Genomic DNA, 16314 nt, shown 5'->3' with positions numbered 1-16314 from the left:
TTAACTGGTACACCTAGTATATGCAGGGACAGGCTCATGTGTTTGAAAGAGTAAAAGACAAAAGTGATTCTGTTGAATCTCCTTTAGTGTTTTACCTCCTTTTTACTGAGATTCTTGTAGACTTCTCTCACTATATTGGCCCTTGCAGGATGATACTACTCTTTGAGTGTTATTCGTGACCTCGCCAAGAAACCAAATAAGTTTTTTTAAAACTTGTTGTCCATGCTTGGGAATATTTGAAACACCTGGTTTTTGTGATGCTGGTTCTCTCATCCCTTTTTCCCACAGCAGTATAGCATTCTGACTTCTCCCCTATGTCCTACTCACAACTGTTCATTTTCTCTTCCCTCCCTTAGTATAAGTTGCATGAAGCCAGAGAATGTCTAGCCTTGTTTACTGGTTTCTGTCTAGTACCAGGCCTAATGCTGTGTAGGTAATGAATAAATATTTATTAAGTAAGGGAATGATTTTTTTTTTTTTTCTGTCACCCAGTGAGATGACTTCCCAGGTTCTGTTGACCTTATCCTGCTATTTCTTACTTGCTTTTTTCATTGATACAGTATATGTGCCTTCTTTTACGGTTAAACTGTGCATACTGTACCTATCTTCATTTTGACCAGTTTCTCTGTATTTTAGCCCCTATGCTTTGTTCCAAGTTTATTATAAAAAAGTATTCACAATTTATTTATAAGTGGGAAAGTATGATACCAAGGGGCCTATTAGGTAGGTAAATAGGAACAGTAGGGCCACAACTAATATTTACCTACTTCCTCTTATTATTCAGGTTTTTGATCTCTTGTAAAGATACATGTTTTTCCTGCCTTCAGTTTCTGTTCCTCTATTCTATTTTTAATACTATGATCAAGCAATCTACTTAAATCAATGATCTGATCAGGTAATGATTTTTCTCTTGCCCTAGAATAAAATTTAGGAATTGGCCTTGTTTTGTTGTTCTGTGAAGTCAGGGACCATATGTCAGCTCAGAAATTGGACAAATTGTCTATGTTTAGAACTACTAGAAATGGAATCAGATTGTTCAAGTAGGTGTTGAGTTCCCCTTCACTGGTTAGGATATGGAAGGATAGTAAACAGTTTTCAAATGGGATGGATTATTGGAGAATTTTGAAGCTATAAGTACTCCAGGCCTTTGATAATACCCTTCAAACTGCTTAGTCCTTTCAAAGTCTGGCCCAGGTAAATTCTTAATAATTAGGATATCTTATTCATCTCCCACTGCATCTTGTAAGTGGTAGGTGCTAAACATATATTTATTCAGTAAATAAATAACTTCTATTTCTGGGTATTTTCTTGGGTGGATGAACTCAGGTTCTTTGTTTCCACTTCAGACTTGATTTTATGATGTGGGAGTATCAGATCTGGATTCTAAGTACTGGGATTCAGTGTTGGGCCTCCATATTGTGATCTTGGGCAAATTATTATCCCCGAGCCTTCTTTTTCATTAGAATGAAAATTAGAATGACAATTACTGTAAATAAGTTATAAGGATTAAATGCATGTGGAAATGTTTTATAATCTGAGAATGCTTTGAAAAAGGTAGAAATTATTCACATTGATTGTTTTGTAACTATATATATAGCTAAATCTCTACTGTTACACTTCCACCTTATAATTAGGCTTATTTTTTATCCTTGCAAGGGGAATAAATGTAGTTGCTTTCTCTTAAAAAGCAACACATTTCCTTAACTCCTCAAGGTAAAATTTCTCTTATATTATTGAATTGTGCTATTTTAATTTCAGACTACCAGTGTCTGTGGATTTCTTGTTTTAGGTTCAAAAAGTACCACTGGCAGAATTAAGTAACATTTTTTCCTCAAATGGACCACATTTGGTAGCAGTTTTCTAGATTTAAGATTTGCCTTAAGTTATTTGGTACTTATGATTTTATTCTTATTTTTAAATGACAAAATCAGTGAACAATTAGCAAAAGGCATTTAATGAAAATGTTACACACTGTAATTCTTTATTCTTTTCTTGTATTCCATACATACTTAATATACTGTATATTTCATAGTTATAAATGTACTAGAGGCCTGGTGCATGAAATTCATGCACTTGGGTGGAGGTGGGGACCTCAGTCTGGCCTGTGTCCTCTCACAGTCCAGGAACCCTTGGGTGATGTCCAAGTTCCTTGAGCCCAGCTTCTGGCTGAGCATTGCTCCCCATGTGGGAGCGCACTGACTACCAGGGGGCAGCTCCTGGGTTGAGCGTCTGCCTCTTTTGGTTGGTGTGCATCATAGTGACCGGTTGTTCTGCTAGTCGGTCGATTTGCATGTTAGCCTTTTATTATTATATATAGGACTAGAGGCCCAGTACATGAAAAGTCATGCACTGGGAGGGAGGGCGTTTCCTCAGCCCAGCTTGCCCCCTCTCACAGTCTGTGAGCCCTTAGTGGATGTCCTATTGATGGCTTAGTCCCGCTCCCCAGGCTTGTAGGAGGCAACTGGCCTATCAGGGAAAGGCAATATCCCCATCACATCTCGGCTTCTGCCACTGCTGGCTGCTGTGGCTGCCTGAGCTTCTGCCCTCGCAGCCACCACAGCTTGCCTAAGCCTCGGGCCAGCCTGGCAGCTGCAGCTGCCATCCACACCACTGCCTGAGCCTTGGGTAGCCACTGCAGCTTTGTCCAGAAGGACATCCACCCTAATTAGCATATCACCCTTTTATTGGTATAGATATTCCTTGTAAATGCTATAAATTATGCATTTTGATACTTTTTCCTAGATTGCATATGATGGAGTTAGATAAATCATTAATCCATGGTGCTTCATAACGAGTTCTTTCTGAGTTCAAGATGAGTGTGATCATGCAACACTGCTTTGTGGAGTATTAACTGTTAAGAAAGGGCAATTCTTGAATCTGAGAAGGGAAACAGATGTGATACTGACTAGGGCTGCCTTTATAAGTAAGATGTATTAACAATTTTGATTTTCATAAGATAAGGACTCAACTTTGGAAAAGAAAATTGCTGGTATTTGTTGTCTCCTCTTAATGTAGTAACTTACTGTTCTTTCTTCCCTTTAACCAGGTCAATATATGTTTTGTGACCTATTATTTTATCACAAAAAAAGAGAGAAGAAATTCTGCGGTGAATGAAGATTCCTCTGCATTTTAGCACTGCTTTTTCTACTGTAGTTGGCTTTTGAATGAGGATGACAATGGAAGAGATGAAGAATGAAGCTGAGACCACTTCCATGGTTTCTATGCCTCTCTATGCAGTCATGTATCCTGTGTTTAATGAGGTAAATCAGTAATATTTTCTCATAGGATCTCTGCAATTCCTTAATGTCTATTTCATTTACCCATTTATTTGTTCCTTCATATAACAAATACTTATATAAATGAATTCCATCTATGTGTTAGGTATCATGCCAGGACTGGACATAAAATAGTGGGGTGAGATTCCCAGATACATTGTTCCCCCTCTAGAAGTTTCACTGTAGTTGGAGAGAGAGAGACATTAACTAAAAGAATACAAATAATTAGATAAATGAAAAATTGTGGTAATTGCTATGAAGTTAAGAAAATTAGGTAGGGCCTGCTTTGGAAGTCAGGGTAAGCCTCACTGAAGAAGAGACATGCTAAGATCTGAAAGGGGTATGGAAGGGTTAGGAAGCTGAAGAGTTGGGGACAAGCACATGTTAGAGGAGTAGGCACAAGCTATCCTAATGAGTTACAGTCAGTAGCCACAAACATTTTTACCAATAAATGAAATACAACAGTGCTTTGTATTTAGAGAAGATGTAGTTTTTTTTTATTTTAGATATTCTAGAACAGCGTTTTTCAACCACTGTAGTGTGCCGCGAGATGTTGCCTAGTGTGCCGTAGGTGCAGACAAGACAAGAATTTTATAATTTTTCACTATTTTGTTTACTTAATATTTCATAATAAAGTAATTATAAAATACTTTCTTTGTGTTTATTTGATTCCTATTCAAGAGAATTACTTTATATATAGTCAATATAGGCACAGAGTTAAATTTTTTAACATTTTCTAATGGTGGTGTGCCTCGTGATTTTTTTCATGAAACAAGTGTGCCTTTGCCCAAAAAAGGTTGAAAAACACTGTTCTAGAACTTAATACATTTTGGCTTTTCTTTTAAATAAATATTTACTATGTTAAAGTGTGTAGAGAATTCTAGAACTGTGCAGGTTTCTTAAGTACTATAATCTAATCACTCACTGCCTTTTAATGGTGACCTGAGGTCCTGATATATGAAATTATTTTCCTGAAATTACCTATGACTAAAATCTAGGACTCCGAATTTTGTGGCTTTAGGCTTTTTATCTACTTAATTAGTTGTGGGTTGGTGGGTGCTTCCCCCCCTCTGTTTTATTAATCTAATTAATTATAAAGCTATTGATACCATTAACCTTATTGTTGCTACTACAACCTGGAAGCCCTTACCATTTCCAATAATCGTTCATCTCTTTTTGTAAAATAATTATATTAGAGTAAGATCGTGAGGTTTAAAACCATTTCTCCTACATTATTAGGTTTATTCATAATGAATGTATTTGATCTATTTTATGATCTAATGTCTTGGGGTCAATAGAGAGTGGTTCATCCTCTTCAACTTGAAATCTAGACTTAGTTTAGTTTCTATTTCAGACAAATATTTTGAACTTCAAACACTGTCTCCTAAATAGTGTTAGACTCAGTGGCCAAAGGAGAAAATGCAAAACAATTGCTTCGGTAAAATTTATTTCTCTTACATAAAAAAGTCTAGAGGTAAGTGGACTAGGGTGAGTATTATGGCACAGTATCACCTGAAACTCAGGTTCCTATCTTTTGTCCCGTTGGCCTTCCATTATCAAGGTCACTTCAGCATGTGGGATGCTGCTGAAACTTCCTGGAAAGGGGGAAAAAAAAAAAAAAAAAAAAAAAAAAAAGATCAGGAGTGTGTGTGTGTGTGTGTGAGAGAGAGAGAGAGAGAGAGAGACTTTCAACTCATTCTGCTTTCTTAAGAACCTTTTGAATGTCCTATACAAGACTTTCATTTACATCTATTGGCAAAAATATAATATTATGACCACGCCTAGCTGCAAAAGAGGTTGGGAAATTAAGAAGTTTGTTATTAAGGAGGAAGCAAATAGGAGGCATCTTTTGGAAAACCTGTCTCTATTACACTGCAACCATGCTAGCTTCTGAGGCCCTCTTTTAGTGCTGGTTACACCTATCTCCGGCAGCTTTAGCAGACACTCTAGTAATTAATTCCACCATTTGTTTTAATACTTTACCCATTCATTGCAAGGCTAGATTATTGTTAGAAGCAAGTGTTTCCCTTCTGTTTAGTAAATATTCACTAAATGCCAACCGTTTATTTGTTAAGTGTTCTGATAGAGTCTGGAAATGTAGAGGGAAAAATAAGGTTTCTTTATAAGAATCTTAGGGAATACAGATGCTTAAGCAAATAAATTATTTAATGATCCTTGTACGAGGTGAGAAGTATGGAGACAGTCCCTGAAAGCTGGTGAGTAATCTATCTTGATGATTAGTGTTTGGACTTCTCAGGTACTTTAAGAACCATCATGATAGTTTCTGCAGAGGTGCTCCCTCTTTTCATGTCTGTAGTCTAACTCTATAGCTAACTCAGTGGCTATTGGGTCAAGTTGTTCTGGGAGAATATTCTATATTTATCTGGTTACTTTGAGTCTTTTCTTGACAGGAGGCCATTACATTTCTGAGCTTCCATTTGATCCTTGAGTTAATGAAGAGGAATCAGAAAAGCTTTTTTTCCTAACAATTTGTGTGATATTTTTTACATAAGGAAAGTGGATTTTGTTTGTCTTGACTTTGGAAAATAGTTGTATAGGATGTAGCATTCTGGTGAAATGCTCTGTTGGGATTAATACAGCTTTCCTAATTTATTTGGTATAAGGAAAATTAACTTGAAAGAAAAATAAATGGCTGTGAATGGACTAGTAAATCTCTTTCAGAAATAAAGGCAGTGATTCTCTCCAGATGAGATCTAAAAACAAATGTAGGTTAATGGGCCCAGAATTAGAACGTGTTGCCAAATGATTCATAGTTGGTTCAAGAACTAATTGTTAGAAGTAAAATTTTAAAATGAAATGGCTAGAAGTGGAAGACTGAGAGATAACTACATCAAATTCTCAGGGTCTAATTCTCAAATTGAATTTATTGATCAAACATGGTATCAAACTTTTTTAAACAATTATTTCTGTCATGTATTTTAAAAAGAGAATACAGAATGAATAAGCTTTTAGGAATATTAGTATTAATAGGTTTCCTCTTTGACAGATGAAATCGTGGGCTTGATATAGGAATGGAATCAAATGATTAGTGCACCTTCAAATGTGAAGTTTTTGTTTAAAAAGACTAAAAAACTAGCATTATTCTCTGACATTCCAGTATATTAATGTAATATCTTAAATAAGATGCCTAATCAGTTCATTGATATTTATAGTTCAAAGGAGGATTTTTCTATAAATCTACTAATTGGGAAAATAGTTTGGCATTGTCTGTAGTATGCAGATTTAAAGATAAAGTGGTTTTCAAGTTAATCATGTAGAAAGTAGTACCACCGAACCACTTTGAAGGTAAATGAATCACTAACTTTGTCTGCAATCTATATATTTATAAAAACCTAATATGTAGATTGTCCCCACTGGAGTTCTGTCGGGAGACCCATGACTTGCTATGATGTGCACGGACCACCAGGGGCGTTGCAGAATAAAGGTCAGACCCAGCCAGCAGCTGGAAAGCCCGGATCAGCCCTGATTGCCAGCCAGGCCTAGGGACTCTACCCGTGCACACCAGGCCTCTAGTGTAATATAAGAGTGAAAAAGCTTATGCATTCTCACCATAACATTACATCCATAATAATAACCATTATGGGTCTCCCAGTCATGTAGAACAGATTTTTAGACAGTAGTACATCCTTGCATCTGAGGAAATTTTGGTAGCTCTAGCTCACAAGGCAAAATTATTTATGGAATTCTGGGAGCTTGACGCTTGCTAAACTTAATGAAGTTATGCTAGGACAGCTGAAAGAGTGGGCTTGTTTAATCAGCAGCTGCAGAGTTCAGAGTCCAAGTGAATTGCATGTGTTGTAAATGTACTGTGAAATAGGTCTCCTGTTTGCATTATGGAATGAGTTTATAAAAGCCCAATGCCAAGTGTAAGAACAGGTTTTCAGGTACTTTTTTTTTCCACTAATTTTTTGTATATATAGAGAAAGAGAGTTGTATTCTTCATTTATTCATTCGAGGAAAGGATATACCACGTGTCTTATTTTCCCATGACTTTTGGAGGAATTGTTTCAAGGTGCAATATACTGTATGAAGTAGGTATTTTGAGACAGAAATAACAACTTTGCAACCAAAGGTGAATTTTAGACAGTCAAAGTTTTATACTTTTGTTTATTAAAAAAACAAACAAAAAGAAAACACACACACACACACTTAAAACGGCACTCATGATAATTAATTAGTATTATTCTATTCAGAAGAATCCAAATCAACTATTTCTGCTAACTCTCAGCAGCATATATGGTACAACTCTTAATTTATCAATAAGGAAATGAATCTGAGAATACTTCTCCAGCTTTATCTGTCCTTTTTATTTTTTCCTAGTGAAAAAAAAATCCCAAATTTTGAGCATAATAAACATACTTTTTCACAGTGAAGGCATGAGTTTCCCCTACAATACCACCATCCAGAGGTAATCATAGTTAATATTTCCATTTGAATTGCTTCTCTGTCACTTATTAGGTTATATAATTTTGTCTTAGTTTTTTTTACATATAAAATGAGACTAAAAAATATTTCTTACCCTGGCCAGGCTTGCTCGGTGGTTAGAGTGTCAGCCCCCAAATTGAAGGGTCTCAAGTTTAATTTCTGGTCAAAAGTATGTACCTGAGTTGCAGGTTCCATCCCTGGACCCTTGTGTGGGAGGCAACCAATTGATGTGACTCTCTCACACTGTCTCCCTTACACATGGTAGAAACTCAGGAGTTTGTTGGCTCTTAAGTAGCTGAAGAAATTCAGTGGTAGGGTAGACTCCCCTCTGGAGAGAGTGAGTATAAGGAGGCAGGGTAGTATTAGTCTTATGCATGGGATTTGGAGCCAGACGCAGTGTGAATCCTTTCTCTACTAGCTTTTTAATATTTGCATAAATTGATGCAAACTGAGTTTCTTTTATAAAACAGAGATGATGATAACTAGTTCCATATTTATTGTGAGGATTAGAGATACTCTATAAAAATATGCTGTATAATAAGTCCTGAGTAAATGAAAGCTGTTAGATTATTAGAACCTGATATTGTCATGAAAGGTACTAGTAAGATAAACATGATTTTATTATGAAATCATATATCTCAAGTGAGAGGCCTAAAATGGAAGCACTTTTAATAAGGAAAAGAAAAACATATCTTGCCCTAACTGGTTTGGCTCAGTGAATAGAGCGTCGGCCTGTGCACTCCAGGGTCCCAGGTTTGATTCTTGTCAGGGGCATGTACCTTGGTTGTGGGCACATACCCAGTAGGGAGTGTTCAGGAGGCAGCTGATCGATGTTTCTCTCTCTCATTGATGTTTTTAACTCTATCCCTTTCCCTATCTCTCTGTAAAAAAATAATATATTTTTAAAAGAAAAATTTATCTTACTGAGTATTATAAGCTGAAATTATAGATTACAGAACAATTTAGATAAATTTATGAGAAAATAAGTTTGATTAGAATATCTATAGTGCCTATATGCCTGGAACTCCCTGGGGAATGTGGATATCAGATAGGTATTAAGCCTAGTGGGTTTATTACAAGATATGTGGGTATATAATATTAGGTCTAGTAATAATTAATGTCGTTTTCTAATATATTTTTTTTTAAATCGAATTTATTTAAACAATACAACAAAATTTAACCAACAATATAGTTGCCGTTGTTTTCTACTACTTGTGCCCAACGCTCAGGAAGCATTTTAATCCCTCTGTTGTAAAATTCTTGTGATTTTGATGCAAAAAATTCAGTCAATGCATTTTTGAGGCATTCTTCATTATTAAATTTTTTCCAAGAAGAAAGTTTTGCAAAGAACGAAACAAATGGTAATCGGAAGGGGCAATATCAGGAGAATATGCAGGTTGAGGGAGAACTTCCCATTCCAACTGGCGCAGTTTTTCAGCAGTGATTCTTGCAGTATGCGGTCGTGCGTTATCCTGGTGAAGAATTACGCCCTTCCGATTAATCAGCGCGGGTTCTTTTTCTCTTAAAGCTTGGGCTAACCTTTCCAATTGGGCACTATACACTGCACTTGTAATGGTTTGGTTAGATGGTAAAAGTTCATAATGAAGAATTCCTTTAAAATTCCACCAAACACACATCACTTTTTTTGCATGCAAGTCAGGTTTTGGCGTGGGCTGCGGAGCCTCATTTTTGTCCAACCATTGAGGCCGCCTTTTCAAATTAACATACAGCAGCCATTCTTCATCTCTGGTAACAATTTGCTCTAAAAACGGCAAACGGTTTTGACGAGAGAGGAGCGAACTGCAAATTGTGACTCTTTGATTACGGTTGTTGTCGGTCAACTCATGAGGAACCCATTTTCCAAACTTTTGGACTTTGCCAAGTGCACGCAATTGATTGGAAATTGTTTTTTGTGAACAATTTAAAGTTGTCGGAAGCTCTGGTTGGGTAATTTGAGGATTTTGCACCAAAAGAGCTTGAAGAGCTTCTTGATCAAAATTGGACACACGGCCTCGACCACTCTTGTCATCTAACGAAAAATTTCCCTGGCGAAATTTCTCAAACCAACGCTGGCATTTTCTGGCGCTAACTGCATCTTGACCAAGAGCACTACAGATGTTTTTTGCAGCCTCACTTGCTTTTCTTCCTAACTGGAACTCGTAAAGCATGCAGTGCCAAATATGCTCTTCATCCGCCATCTTCTTAGCCCTAGTTTTGCAACAAAAACCAAACCAAACACAAACTTTTTCAAGCAAAACTTGTTAATTGCACTTCACATGTTCTGTAGATACCACGTGTTTGAAGGTTATGTCAATACAAGTCAACGCCAAGCAAGATTTTAAATGAACGTTGAAAAACGACATTAATTATTACTAGACCCAATATATCCCAGAATGACTCCTCTTAGAGTTCTGGTGAGGTGCTTCATAGCTCACAGATTTGATTTAGTCTGTTACCTCTGATCTCCCCTTTCCTTTCTAAATTATACATATGTAAACTTAATCTAGAAATCTAGAGATGCAGATAGTAAGGGAAGTTGGCTAATTCTATGAGTTCTTCACAGACTATTCTTGACCTCTTTTCCTGGCCTTGAGCCTTTTGCATCTTAGGGCATTAGAGAATGAGTTATATTGCTGATAATTGAAGGCACAGATGTGACTCAGACCTTTGACTTGTTGAAAGAGGTCAGAATGTGGTGTTAACCCAAATAAGGAAATAGGTTTCTATCAGGGTGGAAACATTCATCCTGTCTCCTTTTGCCTATCCTGTATAACAAGAACTTGAGATCAGAAGAGCCGTGTTATTTTAATCTTCAGTTCAATTCATTATAACAAAGTGAATTCTGTGGGGAAAAATTCAGTTTTGAAGATATACCTCTTTGTTAATATTTTATAAATTCCTCATGGAGTTGCTTTTTTGCTAACTTGTCCCCTTGGATTTCCCCTTTTACCTACTAAAGACAGTGTTACATTTTGCAAGATGTATAAGAAGCTAAGTTAAATACTACACTTTTTATTTTTGGAGATAAAGTAATGTTGGAGATTTCGTGTGCGCGTGTGTAGGGTAGGTCAAAAGTAAGTTTACAGTCATTTGTATGGAAAAATACAATAAATAATAATACAAGAATAAACTATATCTAGTACTCAACTGTAAACCTAGTTTTGCCCCATCTTGTATGCCATGCCTTGAGATTGAAAGGAATATTTATTGCTTAATAGGTTAATAAATTTTCTGTAGAAATTTTCTATTTGCATAGAAATTTATAAAGGTTAGAATGCTTTTGCACATTTAATACTGTCCCAAATAAAAAATAAATACTTTGAGTTTTATTTAGTTAACTGGCCTAATTCTTATGTACTAAAGAAATCTGAGTTTAACTGAAGATAGGTATTTTAAGCCTGGCAGTTAACTCTTCAACAAAGAAGTATTTTTGTTTTTTTATGAAATTGTATTAGAGGCCCAGTGCATGAAATTCATGCATGGGGGGGTGGGCGGTGGGGAGAGTCCTCTCAGCCCAGCCTGCACCCTCTCTAATCTGGGACTCCTTGGGGGATGTCCCTCTCACAATGCTGGACTGTTGGCTCCTAATCACTCAAATGCCTGGTCACCTCTTACTGCTCCCCCTCCCAGCCTGGTAGACCCCTCTACTGGACTGGTTGCCTCAACTGTCCCCCTGCCAGCCTTATCGCCCCTTTCTGACCCCAGTGCCAGCCTAATTGCTCCCAATTACCTCCCACCTGCCAGTCTGCGCGACCCCGACTGCACTCCCTTGCCAGCCTGGTTGCCTTCCATGCCTGCCCCCCCCCCCCCCCCCCACCACCACCCTGGTCACCGCACGCAGCCTGCTGTTCAGTTGTTTGGTCGTACCTCACTAACCCCTCTGCCGGCCTGATTGCCCCACATAGCCAGCTTATTCAGTCGTCCCTCACTAACCTCCCTGCCTGCCTGTCATAGGCAGTCATCTTGTGAGGGTTCCTCTTTATTATTATATATAGGATGCCTTCTTTGGCTCACTGAAAGTGAATTGTATAAAGTTTCTAATATGGTCATTTTATCTTTCAAAATTATAAAGGTTACATCCTATATAATAAAAGGCTAATATACAAATTGTCCCTTCCACTGGGAGTTCAACCAGGGGGACAGGGCCAGCTGGCCAACTACCCACGGCCCCTCCCCACAGCCAGCCCTGCTCCAGTCAGCCTCGATTGGGGCATATGGGCCAGACCCCACCAGTGCACGAATTTGTGCACCAGGCCTTTAGTATTTGGCATAAAAATTAAAAGCATTTGGATTGTACTTTTGATTTAGTTTTTTATGTAACTCTTTTTTAATCCTGATAAAACACAGGACAGATATAGGCATCTCGGAAATCCTAGATGATCCGTAGTCTTCAATTTGTGTGTCAAACCTTTTATCTTCACTATTTGCTAATTAATAAAATAGACTAATCTCAGCTTAATCCTTGGCTGAGGGAATTGAAAAGCAATTAAAAGGAGTATGGTGCTAAATACAAAGAATCTTAAGTAGCAAATGTTTTCTTTGTATTGGTCATTTTATATTCAATAGACACACACAAAAGTGTTTATTCTTCCCATAGGGATTTACATTATTTTGTATTCTGTGCTAGTCTTAAAATAAATCTATCTTTAAAGTACAGTGTTTCTGAGCAACCCACTTGGGCTTCTTTCCTCCAAAGGGAGTCTGTCTATCTCTCAGTAAACTGCTTTTGCTTAAAATAAAGTACAGTGTTTCTTGTTTTTTAAAAAAAAGGAATAAAGTACTGATATACATAGCTTAATTTTTCATGGTTTCTAATGAAATTTTTTTAGATAATTCTCTTTAAAGAATTATGGTGAGTTAGAGTTAATTAGCCAATACTTTTGTTAGTTGAATGATGTGTATATCAATGTGCTTACTATAGAATGGAATATCAGAAATGTTGCTTTTTCTAAGAAAATTGATATTAATTTTGATTTAAAATTTTTATTGCAGCTAGAACGGGTAAATCTGTCTGCAGCTCAGACACTGAGAGCAGCTTTCATTAAGGTGAGGCACAAGTAACTTATTGTGATTGTTTGAATGTATGTTATACATAAATCTAAATTCCACATTATTTTCTTAGTGACAATCCTTTTAGCTACCTTGTGCCTGTTTTGGTATACTCTGTAAAGATTAATACACTTCTAAAAAGTGATATGACACAAGTGTTCTTTCCTGAAAATTCATCCTTTCACTTGGTGCTTTTGAAACTGACTGGAGTATTCCCTCTTTAACTTTGGAATTGATTTTTAAATTATTATTCTTTTTTTATTTGTTAAACCTTTCATAAAATTGTAACTCAAAAATGTTCATATTATTCAATTTTAGGACATAAGTATAAAACAATGTTTTAAGCGTGAAATAAGACCTCTGTGTACATCACATTAAGTACACTTTGAGAATATACAGCTAAGTCACTCAGCATGAATTTTTCTGTTGTTTCTAGACCTGAGATTTTCCATTAATAATCACTAGCCATCTGTCACTGTTGAGGACTTAAAATATGGCTAGTTCCAATTTAATTGTACTGTACATGTAAAATACATGCCAGATTTCAAAGACAGTACAAAAGAATGTAAAATAACTCAGTACTAAGTAATTTATATTGTTTACATGTCGAAATGAATTTTTAGATGGACTCTTAAGACAATTACATTTTTTATATATTTTTAAACATATTTTTATTGGTTCCAGAGAGGAAGGGAGAAGGAGAGAGATAGAAACATCAATGATGAGTCATTGATCAGCTGCCTCTTGCACGCCCCCTACTGAGGATTGAGCCTACAACCTGGGCATGTGCCCTTGACAGGAATTGAACCTGGAACCCTTCAGTCTGCAGGCCGAAGCTCTATCCACTGGGCCAAACCAGCCAGGGCTTAAGATAATTATATATATTTTTTAAACTTTTTGAATATGGCTACTAGAAAATTTAAAATTACATGGGCTTATGTTTGTTTCTTGAATTATATTTTTATTGGATGCCTCTACTTTACATGTTGGGTGCATTCTTGCATATAAATATATATCCCCCATCCCCCAAAATATATCCTCAGAGTGCCTCTAACTTTAATTATTATTTACTTTGTGTGTGTTTGTTCCTTTCAATAGCTAAAACAACTTGTTTTAGGTAAAATATTTTAATTTTTAAATCAAGAATAAATTTATAGTTGAGATTCATTGGAGTTGAAATTATAAATTCATCTGATATTTTTTTTGGCAAAGATTAGCTTATAGATTCAGTCTTAACTGATAGCATAGACAATGTCACTTGGCATCTCTCTTTTCATATTAAATATGTTGGATTAGAATTATTTAGATGTATTTAATATCCTATAAAATGTAGTTCTGAGTACACATTAATACTAGCTTCTTTAAAACATTCTTGCCAAATGATTTGGGTTAATAAAGAGAATCAAATCAATGCCATTATCTTTTATTTTTTTCCTTCCTTTCCTTATTAGTGTGATTTGATATGCCATATTTGGTCAGTAGGGAGGCTTAATGGCAACTATTTTAAGCATGTTTGTAACCAAAGAAAAGAAGGAAAAGTGATAGGCTGCACAATGTAGTATTGGTTAGGCAAAAGTCCATTTCTCAGCTTTTCTGATACTAGAACAGAGAATATTTATCCTGTGTATTTTGGTAAAGAAGACCCTGTCTGAAGCAGTAGATGGTATACTAATTGACTTTCATAAAAGAGATAAAATAATGAATTTCATGAAGCTTTTTTTGGTAATGTCTTTATATATAAGCTCATGTTTTAACACTGAAATACAAGTAAAAAGCAATTTGTTTAAAGTATGTGGTTATGGTAGATCTGGCTTGATACATGGGTAAATTTTGCTCTCCATGGCATGGATTTTTAACTGTGGATAGTGAAAGTTATTTTGGAAGAAAACATTGATTTGTTCTTAATGATCACATTTAATATGTTAAATTTCAAAGGAAATTAAAAGAAGGCATGCATTGGAAAGATAAAGATTTTTGTGTTTATATAGTATATTTAAATGCATATTTCTAGTTCTGTTTCCATAACAACAGTTATATTTATTGAGCTTTAATACCTGTTTTTGTTATTGGGGAAAAAGGGTTGAAATAGTTTATTTCAAGATAAAATAATTTTAGTAAATATATATTCTGCTTTTGATTCCTTTCCCCTCTAAAAGTTCCGATAGATTGTGCTGTAGAGTATCACTGATTTACAGATTGGATATTACTGCCCTTGGGGACAGTTTTTTGTTACAGTTGGATTCTTCATAAAAATTTTATTTGGCGGGGGGGTGAGGGAGGAGAAACCTGTAGGTATATAGTCTCTGATTTAATAAATCTGTTTATTTTGTCAGAGTCATTGGATAAATTTAAGGATTTTTAAATAAAAAGTAGCCTAAGTAAGAGTTCAGACATAAAATAAGGCAACTATTCTCAAACTATGTGTCAGAGCACCCTGGGACCCCATAGCAAATATCTTGGGTGTCATGAGATATTTAAAAATTTTAAAGAAACACAGTGATATTTAACATCTGGTTGTCACTGAACTACTAGCTTGCAGTATGCTGTTGCAACGTATTTGATTGAATTGCATTCCTTTCAGTTATGTCATGTCTTTGTCAGCTGGACTTTGGTCATTGCTGTGATAAAAAGCAAGTACCATAAGGAAATCAATGTACAACAAGAAATGAGGGTAGTGTCCAATCTAATTCCAGCATTTGAGACATTGTGCAGTGTCTAACAGGGTTTACAGATTTCATTAAAATAAGTAATTATAGTTATTAGAAGAATGAAATTAAATACTTTTCTATCAATTGGTATATATATATATATATATATATATATATATATATATATTTTTTTTTTTTTTTTTTTTTTTTTTAAGGCTACTAGGTTTCTTAGGCCTTCAGTATTTATTAAGTTGTTTGAACCTGACTATGTAATACACAGTACTGTTAGGTATTCCTTTTGGCACTAGGAACATTGACTTTAGAACATTAGGGACCTCTGTAATGTTTCAGCTTTGGCATGTTAGGGCCCCAAACCAACTTGATATTGCAAACTTTGTTGTCAGGCTTTCAGCATTTGATTTTTTTTCAGCACCTTATTATAACTTAATCACAGAGATTGTTTTCTGCAGGCATTGTCTGGAAGCATATGGAGATTGCCCCCCTGCTTCCCAAAATAATGTGTTATAATTCATGCTACTTAGGAAAGATAAACCAGTTATCAAATACTGACTTATTTAAATAGTGTCCTACATGTAATTTTGTATCAGTTCACCAAATTCTTAAAGTTTATACTGCATTCTATAGCTTTTCTTTTAAAGACAACTTATTTTCTTTTCATTAAGCAGATCCTACCTTAAATAAATCTGTGGAAGGAAAAATCAAAACAGATTATACAGCGGTCCCCTTATCCACAGTTACACTTAGTTACCTGTTTAATCGCGGTTCACAAATATTAAATGGAAAATTCCAGAAATAATGTTTTATAATTTTTAAATTATAAATTTATGGCTTGACTTTAAATTTATTTTTAAAATTTCAGAAATAATAATAAGTTC

At 35.6% G+C, this 16314-nt stretch overlaps 1 protein-coding gene across 2 annotated transcripts in view; it reads left to right on the top strand.

Moving 5' to 3' along the window:
• PDCD10 (programmed cell death 10) overlaps positions 1-16314 on the top strand; it is a 46678-nt gene that overhangs the window by 17097 nt on the left and 13267 nt on the right. Inside the window, exons 2-3 of one of the 2 annotated variants that reach the window (XM_036444031.2) lie at positions 3047-3260; positions 12714-12767. In XM_036444031.2, the coding sequence (XP_036299924.1) occupies positions 3165-3260; positions 12714-12767 (150 nt within the window). In that variant the 5' untranslated portion in view covers positions 3047-3164. The remainder of the gene's footprint in view (positions 1-3046; positions 3261-12713; positions 12768-16314) is intronic. The other variant, XM_045583656.1, reaches the window with a different exon arrangement.

This window comes from Pipistrellus kuhlii, unplaced genomic scaffold, assembly GCF_014108245.1.
Source record: "Pipistrellus kuhlii isolate mPipKuh1 unplaced genomic scaffold, mPipKuh1.p scaffold_m20_p_2, whole genome shotgun sequence".
In the NCBI taxonomy this organism is placed as follows: domain Eukaryota; kingdom Metazoa; phylum Chordata; class Mammalia; order Chiroptera; family Vespertilionidae; genus Pipistrellus; species Pipistrellus kuhlii.
The sequence above is the reverse complement of the archived record's forward strand: the minus strand, read 5'-3'. Positions and strand labels throughout refer to the sequence as shown.